Source organism: Myodes glareolus, chromosome 9 (assembly GCF_982192425.1).
Source record: "Myodes glareolus chromosome 9, mMyoGla1.1, whole genome shotgun sequence".
NCBI classification, from domain to species: Eukaryota; Metazoa; Chordata; class Mammalia; order Rodentia; family Cricetidae; genus Myodes; species Myodes glareolus.
The window spans coordinates 43,122,849-43,139,430 of record NC_142034.1 but is presented as its reverse complement, the minus strand read 5'-3'; the positions used below and the strand labels follow the sequence as shown (position 1 = coordinate 43,139,430).

Genomic DNA, 16,582 nt, shown 5'->3' with positions numbered 1-16,582 from the left:
ATACATTACTCTGTTTTTAATTGTTTTGTAATTTATTTATTTGAGACAGGATCTCATTTTGTAGCATGGGCTGGCCTGGAATTCACTATGTAGACAAGATTAGTCTCATATTTGGAGATCTACATGCCTCTGCCTCACGATTGCTGAGATTAAAGGTGTGCAGTTGGTTATTTTGTGTGTGCATGTGTTTTGTTTTTTTAAAGGTGATTGAGTTTGATATGACAATTTTTAAATGTAATGTTTAAAAAATTCATTTTTGAATTTATTAATAAAGTTATTTCTATAGATGTTTTTATTACATTTATAATAAGGTAAATGTCTAAGAATGTTTTCTTATGTCAAAGAATGAATAATGCCTATGTATGCTTATTCTTGCTTTAGATTCTGGAACTGAAGACATGCTTTGGACAGAAAAGTACCAGCCTCAGACTTCGAATGAACTCATAGGCAATGAGTTAGCTATTAAAAAGTTATATAGGTTGGTAAAATTTGTAAAGGAATTAAGAAATAGTTTTTGATATAGTTTTGGTATTTAGACTAAAATTTGAAAACTACAAAGTAATTATATGGAAAAGTCTTTTTTTAAAAATAATTTCAAGTAAAAAGTTTCTCTTTTGGGCTTGATGGTGCACTAGGCGCAGCACTAGGGAAGCAGAGGCAGGTAGATCTCTATGAGTTCAAGGCCAGTCTGTCTATAGATTGTGTTCCAGGACAGCTAAGGTTGTTTTGAAAAACCCTGTTTCAAAAAAAAAAAAAAAAGTTCTTCTTTTTATTTCTATACCACTATTGAAGCTATCGCATTAAACTTTTCAGACAAATTTATATTTACTGGTCATGGTTTTGACACCTGTAATCCCAGCAGTCTAGAGATAGATGCAAGAGGCTCATTAAATGCCAGTTTGAACTACATAGCAAGTTTTAAGTTACTTGGACTACCTGATACTCTTATTTTTAAAAAAATCTTGTGTACATATTAAATTATACATTTTTGTTTGTTTTTTGAGACAATTATACATTTTGTTTTTGTTTTTGTTTTTTTCTTTGTATAGCCTTGGCTGTCCTAGAACTAGCTCTGTAGACCAGGCTGGCCTCCAGCTCACAGAGATCCATCTCTCTTATTTAAAAAAAAAAAATCATATGCACATATTAAATTATACATTTTTGTTTGTTTTTTGAGACATGGTTTCTCTGTGTATCCTTGGCTGTCCTAGAACTAGCTCTGTAGACCAGGCTGGCTTCTAGCTCACAGAGATCCATCTGCTTCTGCCTCACTAGTACTGGGAATAAAGGCGTGTGCCACCATTACCTGGCAATTCTTGCTTTCAAACCAGCCGGGTTGTGTTACTATTAATTCAGGTCTGCAATTCCAAAGCTAAAATTGACTGGCTTTGTAAGGTTCATTATAGTGGGTCTTTAGTGGTCATTCTTAGGATTTCAAATTATGGAGTAGGAGGGTCTTCTGTCTGTGTGTTACTTTCATTGATTAAATAAAGAAGCTACCTTGGCCTTTTGATAGGCCAGCCCTTAGGTGGGTGGAGTAGACAGAACAGAATTCTGGGAGAAAGAAAGCAGAGTCAGACAGACGCCATGACTCTCCTCTCCTAGACGGACGTAGGTTAGACTCATCCCTGTAAGCCACGAGCTCGTGGTGACATACAGATTATTAGAAATGGGTTAATCAATATGTGAGAGTTAGCTGATATGAGGCTAGAAATAATAGTCCAGGCAGTGTTTAAATGAATACAGTTTCCGTGTAATTATTTCAGGTGTAAACTAGCTGGTCGGGAGCTAGGCGGTGGGAAAGTGCCCTGCTGCTACTCATTACAACAAAATTACCTTTCCAAAAGCTGGGCATAGTGGTGTGCGTTTTTAATCCCAACAATTGGGAGGCAGGTGGATCTCCTGTAAATGCAAGGATAGTCTGGTCTACACAGTGAGTTCCAGGATAGCCAGAGCTATATAATGTCTCCAAAACAAAACTGCCTTTCCAGAGCCTGGCATCATTGGGTGTACTTCTGTAATCCTAGTACATTGGAGGCTAAGGAAAGAGAATTATTTTGAGTTCAAGGTCAATAACAAAGCCAGAGCCTGTCTCAGAAAAATAAACCTGTAGGGATCACCAGGATGGCTCAGTGGGTGAAGGTGCCTGACAGCCTGAGTTTTTTGTTTTTTGTTTTTTTGTTTGTTTTTGTTTTTAAATTTTTGTTTGTTTTTCAAGACAGGGTTTCTCTGTGTCAGCTCTAGCTGTCCTAGAACTTGCTTTGTAGGATAGGCTAGCCTCAAACTCACAGCCTCTGTCTCCTGAGTGCTGGGATTAAATAAATATGCCACCACTGCCAAGCAGTTTAAATTATTTGCTTTAACTCATTTCTTTTATGACAGTTGGTTAAAGGACTGGAAACGAAGAGCTGAACTGGAAGACAGACAAAATCTGAAAGGAAAAAGAGATGAAAAACAGGAAGGTACTTTGAATTATAGTTTTTTGTTTTTTTATTCATTGGACATTTTTAGAGTTAGATTGGCTAAAATTTACATAAATTAAGAATCCGTATATTTCATATTTGATTTTTTTTTTACTCTTTGAGAATTCATTTTATAGTATTTATTGGCAGGAAATCTGTGGGATTTAAATCATTGCTGTGTTTCATGAGGAATAAGAGCTACCCAAGCAATTAATCATTTTATTTGTATTTGAATAATTTTCCAGATTCGTCAGATACAGACTTTAAAGGCAGTTCAGATGATGAAGAGTGTCATCTTTGCAACACTGTTCTGATAACAGGGCCAACAGGAGTGGGAAAAACTGCTGCTGTGTATGCTTGTGCCCAGGAGCTTGGATTTAAGGTCAGTCAGCTACAATGAATATTCAAATAAGAACAGAAAAATAAACTTGCCAGTGTTCTTGTAGTTCTAGCATTAAACTGGTGAAGCAGAAATCCAAAACCAGCCTGTGTTAATGAAGCCCTGTTTCTTTATTTTATTTTATTTTTTGGTTTTTCTAGATGGGGTTTCTCTATGACATAGTCCTGGCTGTCTTGGAACTCGCTTTGTAGACCAGACTGGCTTTGAACTCACAGAAATCCTCCTGCCTCTGGGTTTAAAGGCATGTGCCACCACTACCTGGCTAATGCCCTGTTTCAAAAAGGAGAAAAGGGGCTGGAGAGATGGCTCAGCGGTTAAGAGCATTGCCTGCTCTTCCAAGGGTCCTGAGTTCAATTCCCGGCAACCACATGGTGGCTCACAACCATCTGTAGTGAGGTCTGGTGTCCTCTTCTGGTCTTCAGGCACACACTGAATATTGTATACATAATAAATAAATAAATAAATAAATAAATAAATAAATAAATAAATGATATTTTTAAAAAAAAAGGAGAAAAAGGTGATGGAACGGCACACACTGAATATTGTATACATAATAAATAAATAAATAAATAAATATATAAATGATATTTTAAAAAAAAAAGGAGAAAAAGGTGATGGAACGATAGTCGAAAAAAGTGCTTGAGGACTAAGTTCATATCCCCAGCACCTGTGACAGAGCTGCTGAGCAGTGCACAGCTGTTGTCCCAGGACTGGGGAGGGACAGTCAGCCAGATCTATGGAGCATATCAGCTGGCCTCACTAGTCATGAATATCAGGTTCACCAAAAGCCCCTTTTTTCCCTCCCTCCCTCCCTCCCTCCCTTCTTTTGTTGTTTTGTTTTGTTTGAGACAGGATTTCTGTGTAGACAAGGCTGACTCAGAACTCAGAGATCCGCCTGCTTCTGCCTTCTTCAGTGCTAGGATTACAAGTGTGCTCCATCACCAGGGATCAAAAGACCCTTGTTTCTTAAAAAACAAGGTGGGTAAAGATTGAGGACACCCAAGGTCATCCTCTGGCCTCCATGTTCACACACTCCCACTAGGACAGCCAGCTGCAGAGGAGGAAGCAGGTGTGATGGTTCACACTTTTAATCCTAACACTCAGGAAACCAGGGCTGAGGCAGAAGTGCTTTGTATTTTGCATTTGAGCCCAACCTAGGCTACTGTGTGAGACCCTGTCTTGAAAAGAAGAAGGGAAATAAAGAAAAGATTTGCCTTTTAAAAATACATATTCTTTTTTTAGATATTTGAAGTAAATGCCTCTTCCCAGAGAAGTGGTAGACAAATCCTGTCTCAGCTGAAGGAAGCTACCCAGTCCCATCAAGTAGATAAACAAGGTGTAAACTCCCAAAAGCCCTGCTTCTTTAATAACTACAACATTGGCAAGTCACCAAGTAAGTAACATATTCCTGTCATTTTGTGCTGAAGAACTGCGTCCCTGTCACACTATGGATTTGACTTCTAAGTGTATTCTCATGGTATCAGTCACCATAGTCTCCTTCCCCACATTTCTTATAAGCTGCTGGTTACGGACTATAATAGATTTGTTTCTATGGTATGACTGAAATACAGGAATAGGGAGGCTTGTTCTATGACATCATGAAAGAAGACCTGTCCCATGACTCGTAATTGATGAGTGAATTCAAGTATTTTCTTTTTTTTTTTAAACATTTATTTATTATGTATACAATATTCTGTCTGTGTGTATGCCTGCAGGCCAGAAGAGGGCACCAGACCCCATTACAGATGGTTGTGAGCCACCATGTGGTTGCTGAGAATTGAACTCAGGACCTTTGGAAGAGCAGGCAATACTCTTAACCTCTGAGCCATCTCTCCAGTCCCCCAAGTATTTTTTTTTATTCTGGCTCACACATGATAAGGCTCTCTGTCGTATCTTTAATGTTACTGTACAGCCATTGATTATCTTTGTCTAATGGAAGATGTCTCGCTGCTTACTGATGATTCATTTATTTCTCAGTTGTTACCTCTTTGCATTTCAATTTGAATAGTTATTGCATGCATTCCAGTTTGTGGATGTGTTCTGCAGTATACTTTCTTTTTTTTTATAAGTAATTTTATTAAATTATAAAAGTTTCCATTTACGCCCCTCTTCCCAACACCCTTCCACTTCCCCCTGCAGTATACTTTCAATGCAAGATACTTTCAATGCCATCAGCATAGTTTTCATTTCCAGAAGTTTCATGTGGGTCTCTTTTTCATCCTTCTGTGTTTCCAGTTATGCCCTATTTTCCTGTAAATATTTGATCATGTGATTATAGCTGTCTCAATGTTCTTGTCCATATTTCCGTCATCTGTATATTTTCTGAGTTAGTTTTCAGCTTTTCCTGTCTTACTTATGGATTATATTCTTCTGCTTCTTTTGATGCCCGATTGCCTGATGCTTTCTTTAAGATATATTTTTATCTTTCTTTAAGATATATTTTCTTTAATATATATATATATATATTTATATTAAGATATATTTTATTTTATTAAGATATATATATATATATATATATTTTATTTAGTGTATATATGTGTGTCTGCATTAGTTTTTGCACACCATGCACATGCAGTGTCTGCAGAGGCCAAAAGGGATTTGATCCTCAGAACTTTACAGTTACAGGCAGCTCTGAGTTGCCTGATATGGATGTTGGGAACTGAACCTGGGTCTTCTATAAAAGCAGTAAGTGCTCATTACCACTGAGTGATCTCTGATACATCTTTTTTTTTTTTTTTTTTTTTTAAATTTGTTTTTGAGATAGGATTTCTCTGTGTGACAGCCCTAGCTGTCCTGGAACTAGCTCTTGTAGACCAGGCTGGCCTCAAACTCACAGTGATCCGCCTGCCTCTGCCTCCCGAGTGCTGGGATTAAAGGTATATGCCACCTCAACCTGGCAGCCTGATACTTTCAATTGCCTGTCAGACTTTTTACAGTTTATATCTTGTTAAATATGAATATTTCTTTTCGTTCTTTCTTTTTCTTTTTTTTCCTCTTTCTTTTTTTTTGGTTTTGTTTTGTTTTTTCGAGACAGGGTTTCTCTGTAGTTTTTTTGGAGCCTGTCCTGGAACTACCTCTTATAGACTAGGCTGGCCTCGAACTCACATAGATCCACCTTCCTCTACCTCCCGAGTGCTGGTATTAAAGACATGCGCCACTACTACCTGGCTTGACTCTGGATACTTCTGTCTGCTGTAACTGTCCTTGACCTTTGTTCTGAGTTTGTTCATTTCAGGTTCGCTAAATTGTATTAGGCAATATCATAGCAGCATTTAGACCTGAACTGATTCTGCTCCTCTACTTGATACTGCTTCTGAGTAGCATCCTTGCTAATAATCTCTCACCAGTGATTATGTTTGTTGTTCTGTCTAGTGAAAAGAATGAATTCAGCCAAACATGGTGGCACATGCTTTTAATTCCAACACTTGGGAATTAAAACACATAAAATAAAATTCACAGATGGATAACTGTGAATTTGAGGCCAACTTGGTTTACATAGTGACTTCGAGGCTATTCAGGTCTAGATACTGAAACCTTATCTCTAAAACAAAAATAAAACAAAAGAAATAAGAAAAGGATGAATTTTCTGTTCCTAAATTTCTTTTTTTTTTAAAAAAAAAAGATTTATTTATTATGTATACAGGGTTCTGCCTGCATGTATTCCAGACCTCATTACAGATGGTTGTGAGCCACCAAGTGGTTGCTGGGAATTTAACTTGGAACCTCTGGAAGAATAGCCAGTGTGCTCTTAACCGCTGAGCCATCTTTCTCCAGCCCTGTTCCTAAATTTCTGTGTGTCTCAGAATTTGTTTCCCATGGCCCTTCCTTTACGTGTACTTGATTTTACACTTGGCAGATCTCAGAGCACTCTGCTCAGCTCTCTAAATCTGTGTATTCTCTCCTCTGGGCTCTGTTTGCCTAGATTTCCTTATCTCCTGCTGTTGTCTCCTTGAGTTAGGAAAATTTGAACTGGGTTTTTCTTCCCCACTGTTGCTTGGGAATTCTCTCAAAGTAATAAGCCAGGCAGTCTTCATGTTTAATTCTTTGTGTCTTCTCCCCTCAGGGATCACTGTCCTTTGATGAATAGTAGTCAAAAACATGAAAAATCTTTTACAGAGTGTGTCTATTTTTTGTTGCTATTGTTTTTGATGGAGAAGTAATTCAGTCTCAAATCCTCTTATCTTTTATCTTGCTAAGACCAGAATCACACCTTTTTTCTTTTTTTTCTTTTTTTCTTTTTTTTGTTTCTTTGTTTTTTTGAGACACGGTTTCTCTGTAGCTTTGGAGCCTGGCCACATCTTCTTTTTTCTTCTGGTGTTTTTATATACTCCCCTCTTTGACTGGCAAGGAACTATTTCAGTTGCTCTGTGTCCTTCTGATGCGGCCTCAGGAATCACTGTATTTCCTTGCTTTCTGTGTGCTAAGTTGCCCTATACTCAGAATTGGCTGGAGGTGATTCTTCTGTTGAAAAAGTTTTGGAAATTATTTTTTTAATTTCAATTTGAGTATTTTGAAATTCAAGACAGCATATCATGGCAGGCATGGTGGCTCATACCTGGAATATGAGCATCTAAGAGACTGAGCTGGAGAACTGCTATGAGCTCAAAGATGCTGTTGGTTGCAGACTGAGAAACTGTCTCATAAAAACAAAGAGTTAAGAGTACTAGCTGCGGCCGGGCCGTGGTGGCGCACGCCTTTAATCCCTGCACTCAGTAGGCAGAAGCAAGTGGATCTTTGTGAGTTCGAGGCCAGCCTGGTCTACAAGAACTAGTTCCAGGAAAGGCACCAAAGCTATAGAGAAACCCTGTCTCGAAAAAAAAAAAAGATTTTACATCTCTTAACTATGTAATTAAAATGTCCTACCTATTTATTTTATTTTATTTTATTTTATTTTATATGTGTATTTTACCTGTGTGTATGTGCCTGGTTCCCACAGAGACCAGAAGAAGGCATTGGATTCCTTGGAATTGGCGTTCTAGATAGTTGTAAGCCATTATATGGGTGCTGGGAATTTAACCCAGGTCCTTTGGAAATGCAGCAAGTGCTCTTAATTGCTGAGCCTTCTTTCAGCCCCAGAATGTCCTGTTTTTAATAAAAATGTAGTGTTAATAACTTTTTTATATACAAGTGGTAGGATAAGTTTCATGGATACAGAGGGAACAAAAATAAACAGGGCTTAGTTATGGAATTTTGTAAACAGGGTGGTAACTGAGGAAGATAGGGCTTTACCATATAATTAAGACATGTAAGGACTAAGACAATGACAGAAGTTCTGGAGGAAAAGATTTGATGTTTCTGTAGAGTAGAAATCACCTCTTTAGGTTTTGGCTTAGTATCCATTCTTCATAACATCTTGGGAAATACGCACTACTTGCTTGTAATGCTAATGTAGTGTAGAGGCCAGTGTGTGCCATTACCAGTTTCCCCTCCAGTATCTTCTGATTTCAAGTAGCTATAGCATCAAAAACTGGAGGAACCATGAACATTGTTTCCAAATCATGTATTTATGTTAGGTGTTTATTAGTTCATACCTTTAATCGCTGCACTCAGAGGACAGAAGTAAAGAGGATTGCAGTGGTCAGCATGGAACTAGGGATGAACCTGGGGGAAGTGGTGAGGGAATGAAGAAAAGCTAAACACACATGTTGTAGGAGGTCCTTTTGTTTCATCCCGGTGCCTGGCTAGCTTACACCCAAAATAATCACACAGAAATTGTATTAATTAAATTACTGCCTGGCCCATTAGCTCTAATTTCCCATTGGCCAACTCTTACATTTTAATTCAACCCATTTCTATCAATTTGTATAACAGCACAAGGTTGCGGCTTACCTGGAAAGATTCTAACCTGTGTCAGTCTCAGGCAGGAGCTTCATGGCGTCTGCCACTCTGCCCTTCTTCCCAGCATTCAGTTCTGTCTTACTCCTCCTACCTAAGTTCAGCCCTATCAAAAGGCCAAGGCAGTTTCTTTATTCAACTAATTAAAGCAACACATAGACAGAAGGACCTCCTACACCAAACACAGACACACAGACAAGCTGGGATTGGGTGAACTGAGCTCTTTGATGGAGAAACCCTAACACCTCATAAGCTCAGTGTGTGTGTTTTGTTTGTTTGTTTGTTTGTTTTTGGTTTTTCAAGACTGGGTTTCTCTGTAGCTTTGGAGCCTGTCCTGGAACTAGCTCTTGTAGACCAGGCTGGTCTTGAACTCACAAAGATCCAACTGCCTCTGCCTCCTGAGTGCAGGATGAAAGGCGTGCGCTGCCACCACCCGGTGCTCAGTGTGTTTATTAAATGGAGTTGAACAGAGGCAGGGTTATTGATACAGCTACAAAAGGAGATGGGGCTATCAGATACAGCTAAACAAGGAGGCAGGTTTAGCTCATTGTCAGGCTGTAAACATGGGGAGGGAGAAGCTATGATGGATGTTTTCTGCACATACTATCAACATCTACACATGGATAAGAAGAAGGCTTTGCACAGCATCACTCTGAGCCTGGGGGATGGATGCCATTTTTCCATAGGTCTGAGTCTCTGGGATCCTTGACATGTCTATGACCATGTCTACAATACACATTTATTCAGGACTCCACTTACTCAGGGCTTCCTTCACACCCTACAGAGGCTCAAAAGCTTGGGTCCTATCTGAGTACCATAGAAAAACTTTCAAACAGTCAATCAGAGAAAAGTTTATGTCTTTGGAAAAGAGCATCTTTTGTTGCTATGTTCTGTCCTTCTGTTAGAATACATATAATACAATAATAATGTCTGTATAGAATATTTGCATGTTAGAATGAAAAAAGTCTGCTTTTGTTTTTTATCGTGTAAGAGTATAAATAAACTGGATAATTTTATCTTGCCATAAGTATAATTTTAGAGTGTTCTTAAATGCAGTTTTTTTTCATAGAAAAATTAAACTCCCCTGGGAAAGTTGTTACATCACCAAGAAAGCTTCCTCCATCATCACCAAAAGGAAGTAGGCAAAAGCGAGCGTTTCCCCCTAAAACTTTGGCAAATTACTTTAAAGTATCCTCCAAGTTGAAAAATAATGAAGACGCAGGAGTATTCATGGGAAATAATAAAGGTAAATTATTAAGTTAACAAAGTAAGTTAACCTTGATACATGATACTGTGTATTTCATGTGGTCCTCTGCTATTTATTAAGCCTCAGTCATGCGAATGGTCCTAAATATAGAAGCGTCACTAGTGAGTAAGATTTGGTATGGGAGTTCAGTTTGTGGGTATATTTAGTGTTTTTTAAAAGTGAGTTTTGCCAGGTGTAGTGGTGCGTACCTTTAATTCCAGCATTTTGGAAGCAGAGGCAGGTAGATCTTTATAAATTCAAGGTCAGCTTGATCTACACAATAAAACCCTGTCCAAAAGAAAGAAAGAGAGAGAGAGGGGAGGGGCTGGAGAGATGGCTCAGTGGTTAAGAGCACTGCCTGCTCCTCTAAAGGTCCTGAGTTCAATTCCCAGCACCCACATGGTGGCTTACAACCATCTGTAATGGGGTCTGGTGCCCTCTTCTGACCTACAAGCATGAATGTAGGCAGAATACTGTATACACGATAAATAAATAAATCTTTTTTTTTAAAAAGAAAGAAAAGTGAGTTTTGCCTAAAATATTAACATTGTATTTTTGCAGGAATCAAAAATGCTTCTTTGGAACAGAGGCAAATCATTCAGACTAAATCAACAAATGCAAATAATTCAAATGTTAAAGAATTTGGAGCTGAGGAATCCAATAAGAAGAATGCAACATCTCTCATTCTCTTTGAGGAGGTAGGCTTGCAGGGGCATGTATGGGTGAGGTCTCATAGTGGGAACTTATTTTAAAGATTACTATGTGTTTTCTTATAAGGAATTGTAAAATAATAAATCCAACTTTAGAATAATATTTATTTTATTTCTAAAGAATGTTAATTGTTTTAATTTTAAAGATTTATTTATTATGTATACAGTGTTTTGCCTGCACGCCAAAAGAGAACTTGAGATTTCATTATAGATGGTTGTAAGCCACAATGTGGTTGCTGGGAATTGAACTCAGGACCTTTCTAAAAGAATAACCAGTGCTCTTAACTTCTGAGCCATCTTTCCAGACCCTTTTTTTTGTTTTTTTGTTTTTTTTTTGATTTTTCATAACATTTTCTTTGTATTATTTTATTTTATGTATGTTGATGTTATGCCTTTCTGTATGCCTGTACACCATGTCTGTGAACAATCCTAGGAGGCCAGAGGAGGGTGTTGAGTCCCCTGGAACTGGAGTAACAGATAAATGTGAGCTGCTATGTGGGTGTTAGGAATCAAACCCAGGTCCTCAGAAAGAGCAGCTAATGCTCTTAACCACTAAGCCATCTCCCCAGCTCTGTCTAGAATAATTCCAAGGTGATTAACATAATTCAAGAATACTTATTTTTTGTTTGTTTGTTTTTTCTGAGACAGGGTTTCTCTGTGTAGCTTTGGAGCCTGTCCTGGAACTCATGCTGTAGACCAGACTGGCCTTGAACTAACAGTGATCTTCCTGCCTCTGTTTCCCAAGTGCTGGGATTAAAGGCATGTGCAACCACTACCCTGCAAGGATATTGATTTTTTTTTTTTTTTGACAACTGTAGAAGTACTTGTGACTCATCTACCCAGTTACTGGCGATTGTTTTATTTAGGTTTTTGTTTTTGCTTTGGGATTTTGTTGTTGTTGTTTGTTTGATGTTTTTTTGAGATGGGTGACAGGTTTTCTGTGTAACAGCCCTGGCTGTCCTGGAACTCACTCTATAGACCAGGCTGGCTTCAAACTCACAGAGATCTGCCTGTCTCTGCCTCCCGAGGACTGGGATTAAAGGAGTGCAGTACCACTGCCAGCCTTTTATTTAGTTTTAATGTTTATTATGTTACCATCTTAAAAGTTTGTTTACGGTATAAGACATAAACTTTTCACCAGTCAGTGGTGGTGCACACCTTTAATCTCAGCACTCAGGAGGCAGAGGTCTACATAGTGAGATACAGGACAGACAGGACTACACAGTAAACCCTGTCGTGCAAAACCAAGAACCAAGCGAACAAAAAACCATAAAAACATAAAATTTTCAGCATGGATTTAATTCATACCTTTCAAAAATTAATCTATGTTGACTCTGACATAGTATGTCTATTGTGTATCTCTATAACTGATCTGAACGAGTATATTGTTACTCTTACTATATTAATATTCTAATGAATGACTTGTAGGTCGATGTCATTTTTGATGAAGATGCTGGGTTTTTGAATGCAGTCAAAACATTCATGGCGACAACTAAACGGCCAGTAGTTCTGACTACAAGTGGTAGGTAACAATACTTTCAGTACTCTTGTGTTTTGTTGAAGTATTCTGGGAGAGCTCCCAACTTTAAACATGAGTTTAGTAAAACATGTGCGGGCTAAGGCAATGGCTCAGCAGGTGCAGGCCCTTTCCAAATAAGTCTATTGATCTGAGTTTGATGCCTGAAACCCACATAAAGGTAGAAGTAGAGAACCAGTTCCACAGGGTTGACCTGTTGCTTCTAAATGCTTATGTACACACCCACACACAAAACATACACATAAAATAATAATAAATGATATTTTAAAACAAATTGGGATTATTGGAAAGATAGCTCAGTGGTTAAGAGCACTTATTATTCTTGCAGAGAACCTGGGTTTATTCCCAGCACCCACATGGCAGCATACTACTGTCTGTAACTCAAGTTCCAGGAGATTTAATGTCCTCTTCTGGCCTCTTCAGGCACCAGGCACTCACTTGGGACACTGACGTGCATGCAGGCAAAACACTCAAACACATAAAATAAACAAACCAAAAAAGCTTTTTTTTTTCCCTCTTCAAAACATGTGGTTTGTAATCCTAGTACTCAGGAGGCAGAGGCAGGAGAATCCCCACAAATTTGAGGCTGACTTAATGTCTATAATGAATTACAGGTCAGTTAGTGCTACATAGCCAAATCCTGTGTCAAAACAAGCAAAAACAATCAGACACCAAAGCTATACTGAGAAACCCTGTCTCGAAAAAACAAAACAAAAAAATTAATAATCATAGGTCAGGTGATATTTTAATTAAAGGTCATAATTACATTAGATCAAAATAGAAAGTTTCTTTAGGAGTTGTCATTTGCATGATACTGTAGGCTCCCTTCATCTAAGGGATACTTTGAACACCACCTCCATGGATGCTTGACATCTCAAATAGTGCAAACTGTATATATACTTTTTGCCCTATAAATACATACTTAGAACACTTGTAACCTAGTCATAGTAAGAAATTAACAATTAATTACCGAGAGAACAATTAAAACACTTATTAGCAATTGTAAATGTTAGGACTTGGGGAGTTGGCTCGTAGTTAAGAGCATTTATAGCTCTTGCAGAGGAGCCAGGTGCAGTCCCCAGCCCCTGTAGACCTGAAGTATCAGATCTCCTGGAGCTGGAGTTACAGGCAGTTGTGAGCTGTCTGATATGGGTGCTGAGAACTAAACTCCAGCCTGCTACAAAAGTAGAATGCACCATAGCCACTGAGTCACCTCCTGTCCTTTAATTACCAATGAAATGCTAGATATTGTAATAAAAAAGTATAACTGGGAAAAGTTATGTAGTGATCTCACTTATTTTTAATAACATTATGTCATTTTTCTATAGATCCCACATTTAGTTTAGTGTTTGATGGCTGCTTTGAAGAAGTCAATTTCAATATTCCTTCCCTGGTAAGTTTAGAATTTTCATGATCAGATTATATGTACCACAATTATGTAAAAGATTTATATTTTTAAAATGTGCTTTTTAAAGGGAAATGTTAAAGCATCTAAGTTTGAGGAAACTTGTGGTTTTTCCTTTTTTCTTTAAAATAAAGTTTTTCAGATATTTAAGTTTTCTGTATATTCTAATACTCCTTTTTGCTTTTTTCCTTTGAGACTGTCACACCATGTAGACCTGACTGGCCTTGATTTCACAGAGATTCACCTGCCTCTGCCTCAGTGCTAGGATTAAAGGCATGTGCCACCATGCCCAGCTTCATTCTATTTTTAAATAATACTTTATTAAAATTAAATGTTATTAGAGTTAAACCTTGCACTTTTCTGTGTGCTGATGTTCATAAGAGGCCAATGTAATCACACTCCACACCTGAACAGAAACCTGCCACTTTCCTTCTGAAGGACGGTCCTGGGTGTGTGCTCCTTACATGCAGCATGACCTCCAGGATTGTTCTGAGGGTGCTGCAACCTAAGAACAGGGTGAATACTTGAAGCTATTAACCTTGTGTATGATTGTATTTTTAATTTTTTTAGATTTATTTTTATGTGTGTTACGGTTCTGCTTGTATGCATTTATAATATAGGCACCACATACATCCTTGATACCTGTGGAGGTTGAAGAGGATATTGGATCCCCTAGAACTGGAGTTACAGATAGTTGGGAACCACCATAATACTGGAGACTGAACCCCTGGCCCTCTGCTATAAGTGTTTTTAACTTCTGAGCCATCTTTTCTAGATTATCCCCCAACCTTTTTCCTAAAGATTTATTTTAGCTAGGCATTGTGGTGCATACTTTTAATCCCAGCACTTGGAGCCAGAGACTTATTTATTCTGTGTGTATATGTGTTTATATGGGTGCACATGTCACATGATAATTGTATGATAGCTTGACCTTCCCAAACTGTGTGGGTTCTGGGGATTAAACGCAGACTGTCAGACTTGTTAACTGGGGCCTGAGTCATCTTACTCAGAGATGGCCCTGAATGAGCTCTGGATCATAGCCCAGGCTGTCTCAGACCTTACTGTGTAGCTAAGAATGAACAGGCCTTTGCCAACAAATCTGGTTATGTTGTGCCTGGGATAGAACCCAGGGCCTCTTGCATGCTAAGTACTAGACCTGTTTTTGTAATAATGTCTTCTTTTTAAAAGATTTATTTATTTATTTATTATGTACACAACATTCTTATGTACACAACATTCTGCCTCCACGTATGTCTGCACACCAGAAGAGAACACCAGATCTCATTACAGATGGTTGTGAGCTACCATATGGTTGCTGGGAATTGAGCTCAGGACCTCTGGAAGAGCAGGCAGTGCTCTTAACCACTGAGCCATCTCTCTAGCCCTGTAATAATGTCTTTCATGGGCCATACTGTCCTCAACCTGTGTAGCTGAGTGTGGATTCCTGGCCTTTTCACATACATTTTCAAAATAATGAAATAATAGATGTATAGATGTGTGTTTCTTTCACTGAGGATTTTAGGATGTCGAGCATCCTTTTTTGTCTCTCATTCTTCCTCTATTGGTGATTGAAACCAGAGCTTTGCATGCTGAACATACATACTACCAGGAGCTACAGCCCTTGGGTTTTTCAGATGATGTCTTACTATGTAGCCTATTCTGACCCAGAACCTACAGTCCTTCTGCCTCCGCCGTCCCAGTGCCAGCATTATAGGCATGGACCACCTTCCACAACTGTTCAATATCTTGTCAAGGGTCCTTTTACTATCTGTTTCTTTATTGAAGTATTGGTTCAAATTTTTGAGAAAGGTTAAGTTGGGGCACAAAAGAATGAATTGTGGGCTTTACGCCTGCCAGTCAAATACTGTAAATGAGCTTTCAGATGTTTTGTCTCTTGCTTTAATTAGTATTTTTTTTGTTTGTTTTTCACTCAATTGAAGCAGTTTTTTAAAAATAGTCTGGGTATGTTTGCATTAGATTTGTATCTTATAAATGATTTTTCCCATTTCGTGTCTTATCTTTTATTTTAATTGTAAGGTGAACATTTTTAATTTTAATAAAGTGAAATTTACCTAGTTTTTATTTCATGGTTTGTGGTTCTACATCCATTTAAGCTTATAATGATTCTGCCTATGGATTTTTACAATAACTTTTTTACTTAGATCTAAAACCTGTTTAGGGCAAAATTTTTTGAGATGATTTTTTTTGTTTTGTTTTTTTGATGATTTGTTTTCTTATACATATCTAATTGCTCAAACATTATTTATCCAGAGTATCACTTTTTGTTTTATTTATTTATTTACTTATTTGTTTGTTTTGTTTTTTTGAGACAGGGCTTCTCTGTGTAGCTGTGGCTATTCTGGAACTTACCCTGTAGACCAGGCTGACCTCAGATTCACAGAGATCCACCTGCCCCAGCCTCCCAAGTGCTGGAATTAAAGGCATACGCCACCACTACCTGGCCCTTTTTTGTTGTTGTTTTGTTTTTTGGGTTTTTTTTGGGGGGGGCGTTGTTTTTTGGGTTTTCTGGGTTTTTTTTGTTTTTTTGTTTTGAGACAAGGTTTGTCTATGTAGCCCTGGCTGTCCTAGAATTCACAGTGTAGACCAGGCTGACCTCAAACTCTTGCCTCCTGAGTGCTGGGATTAAAGGTGGGCACCACTATGCCAGGCTTCAAAGTATATTTTCAAAATTTGATGTTACTTTTATTTATTGTGTGTGTAGCCATGGTTCACATGTGGGGGTCAGAGGATAGCTTACAGGAGTCATTTCTCTTCACCTGCTGTAAGGGACCTAGGAATCTCAAACAAGTCATCAGGAGGTTTGGAGGCAGATATATTTGCCTACTTTGCTATCTCATTGGCCCCCTTTGGTTTGGTTTTGGTTTTTCGAGACAGGGTTTCTCTGTAGCTCTGGAGCCTGTCCTGGACTAGCTCTGTAGACCAGGATGGCCTCAAACTCACAGAGATCCTCCTGCCTCTGCCTCCCA

General features: G+C 38.3%; 1 protein-coding gene across 1 annotated transcript in view; it reads left to right on the top strand.

The window, feature by feature from the left end:
• Atad5 (ATPase family AAA domain containing 5) overlaps positions 1–16,582 on the top strand; it is a 54,044-nt gene that overhangs the window by 27,233 nt on the left and 10,229 nt on the right. Inside the window, exons 11-18 of the mRNA XM_085695487.2 lie at positions 382–478; positions 2,383–2,462; positions 2,708–2,844; positions 4,105–4,255; positions 9,767–9,943; positions 10,505–10,641; positions 12,082–12,175; positions 13,519–13,583. Coding sequence (XP_085551613.2) covers positions 382–478; positions 2,383–2,462; positions 2,708–2,844; positions 4,105–4,255; positions 9,767–9,943; positions 10,505–10,641; positions 12,082–12,175; positions 13,519–13,583 — 938 coding nt within the window. The remainder of the gene's footprint in view (positions 1–381; positions 479–2,382; positions 2,463–2,707; positions 2,845–4,104; positions 4,256–9,766; positions 9,944–10,504; positions 10,642–12,081; positions 12,176–13,518; positions 13,584–16,582) is intronic.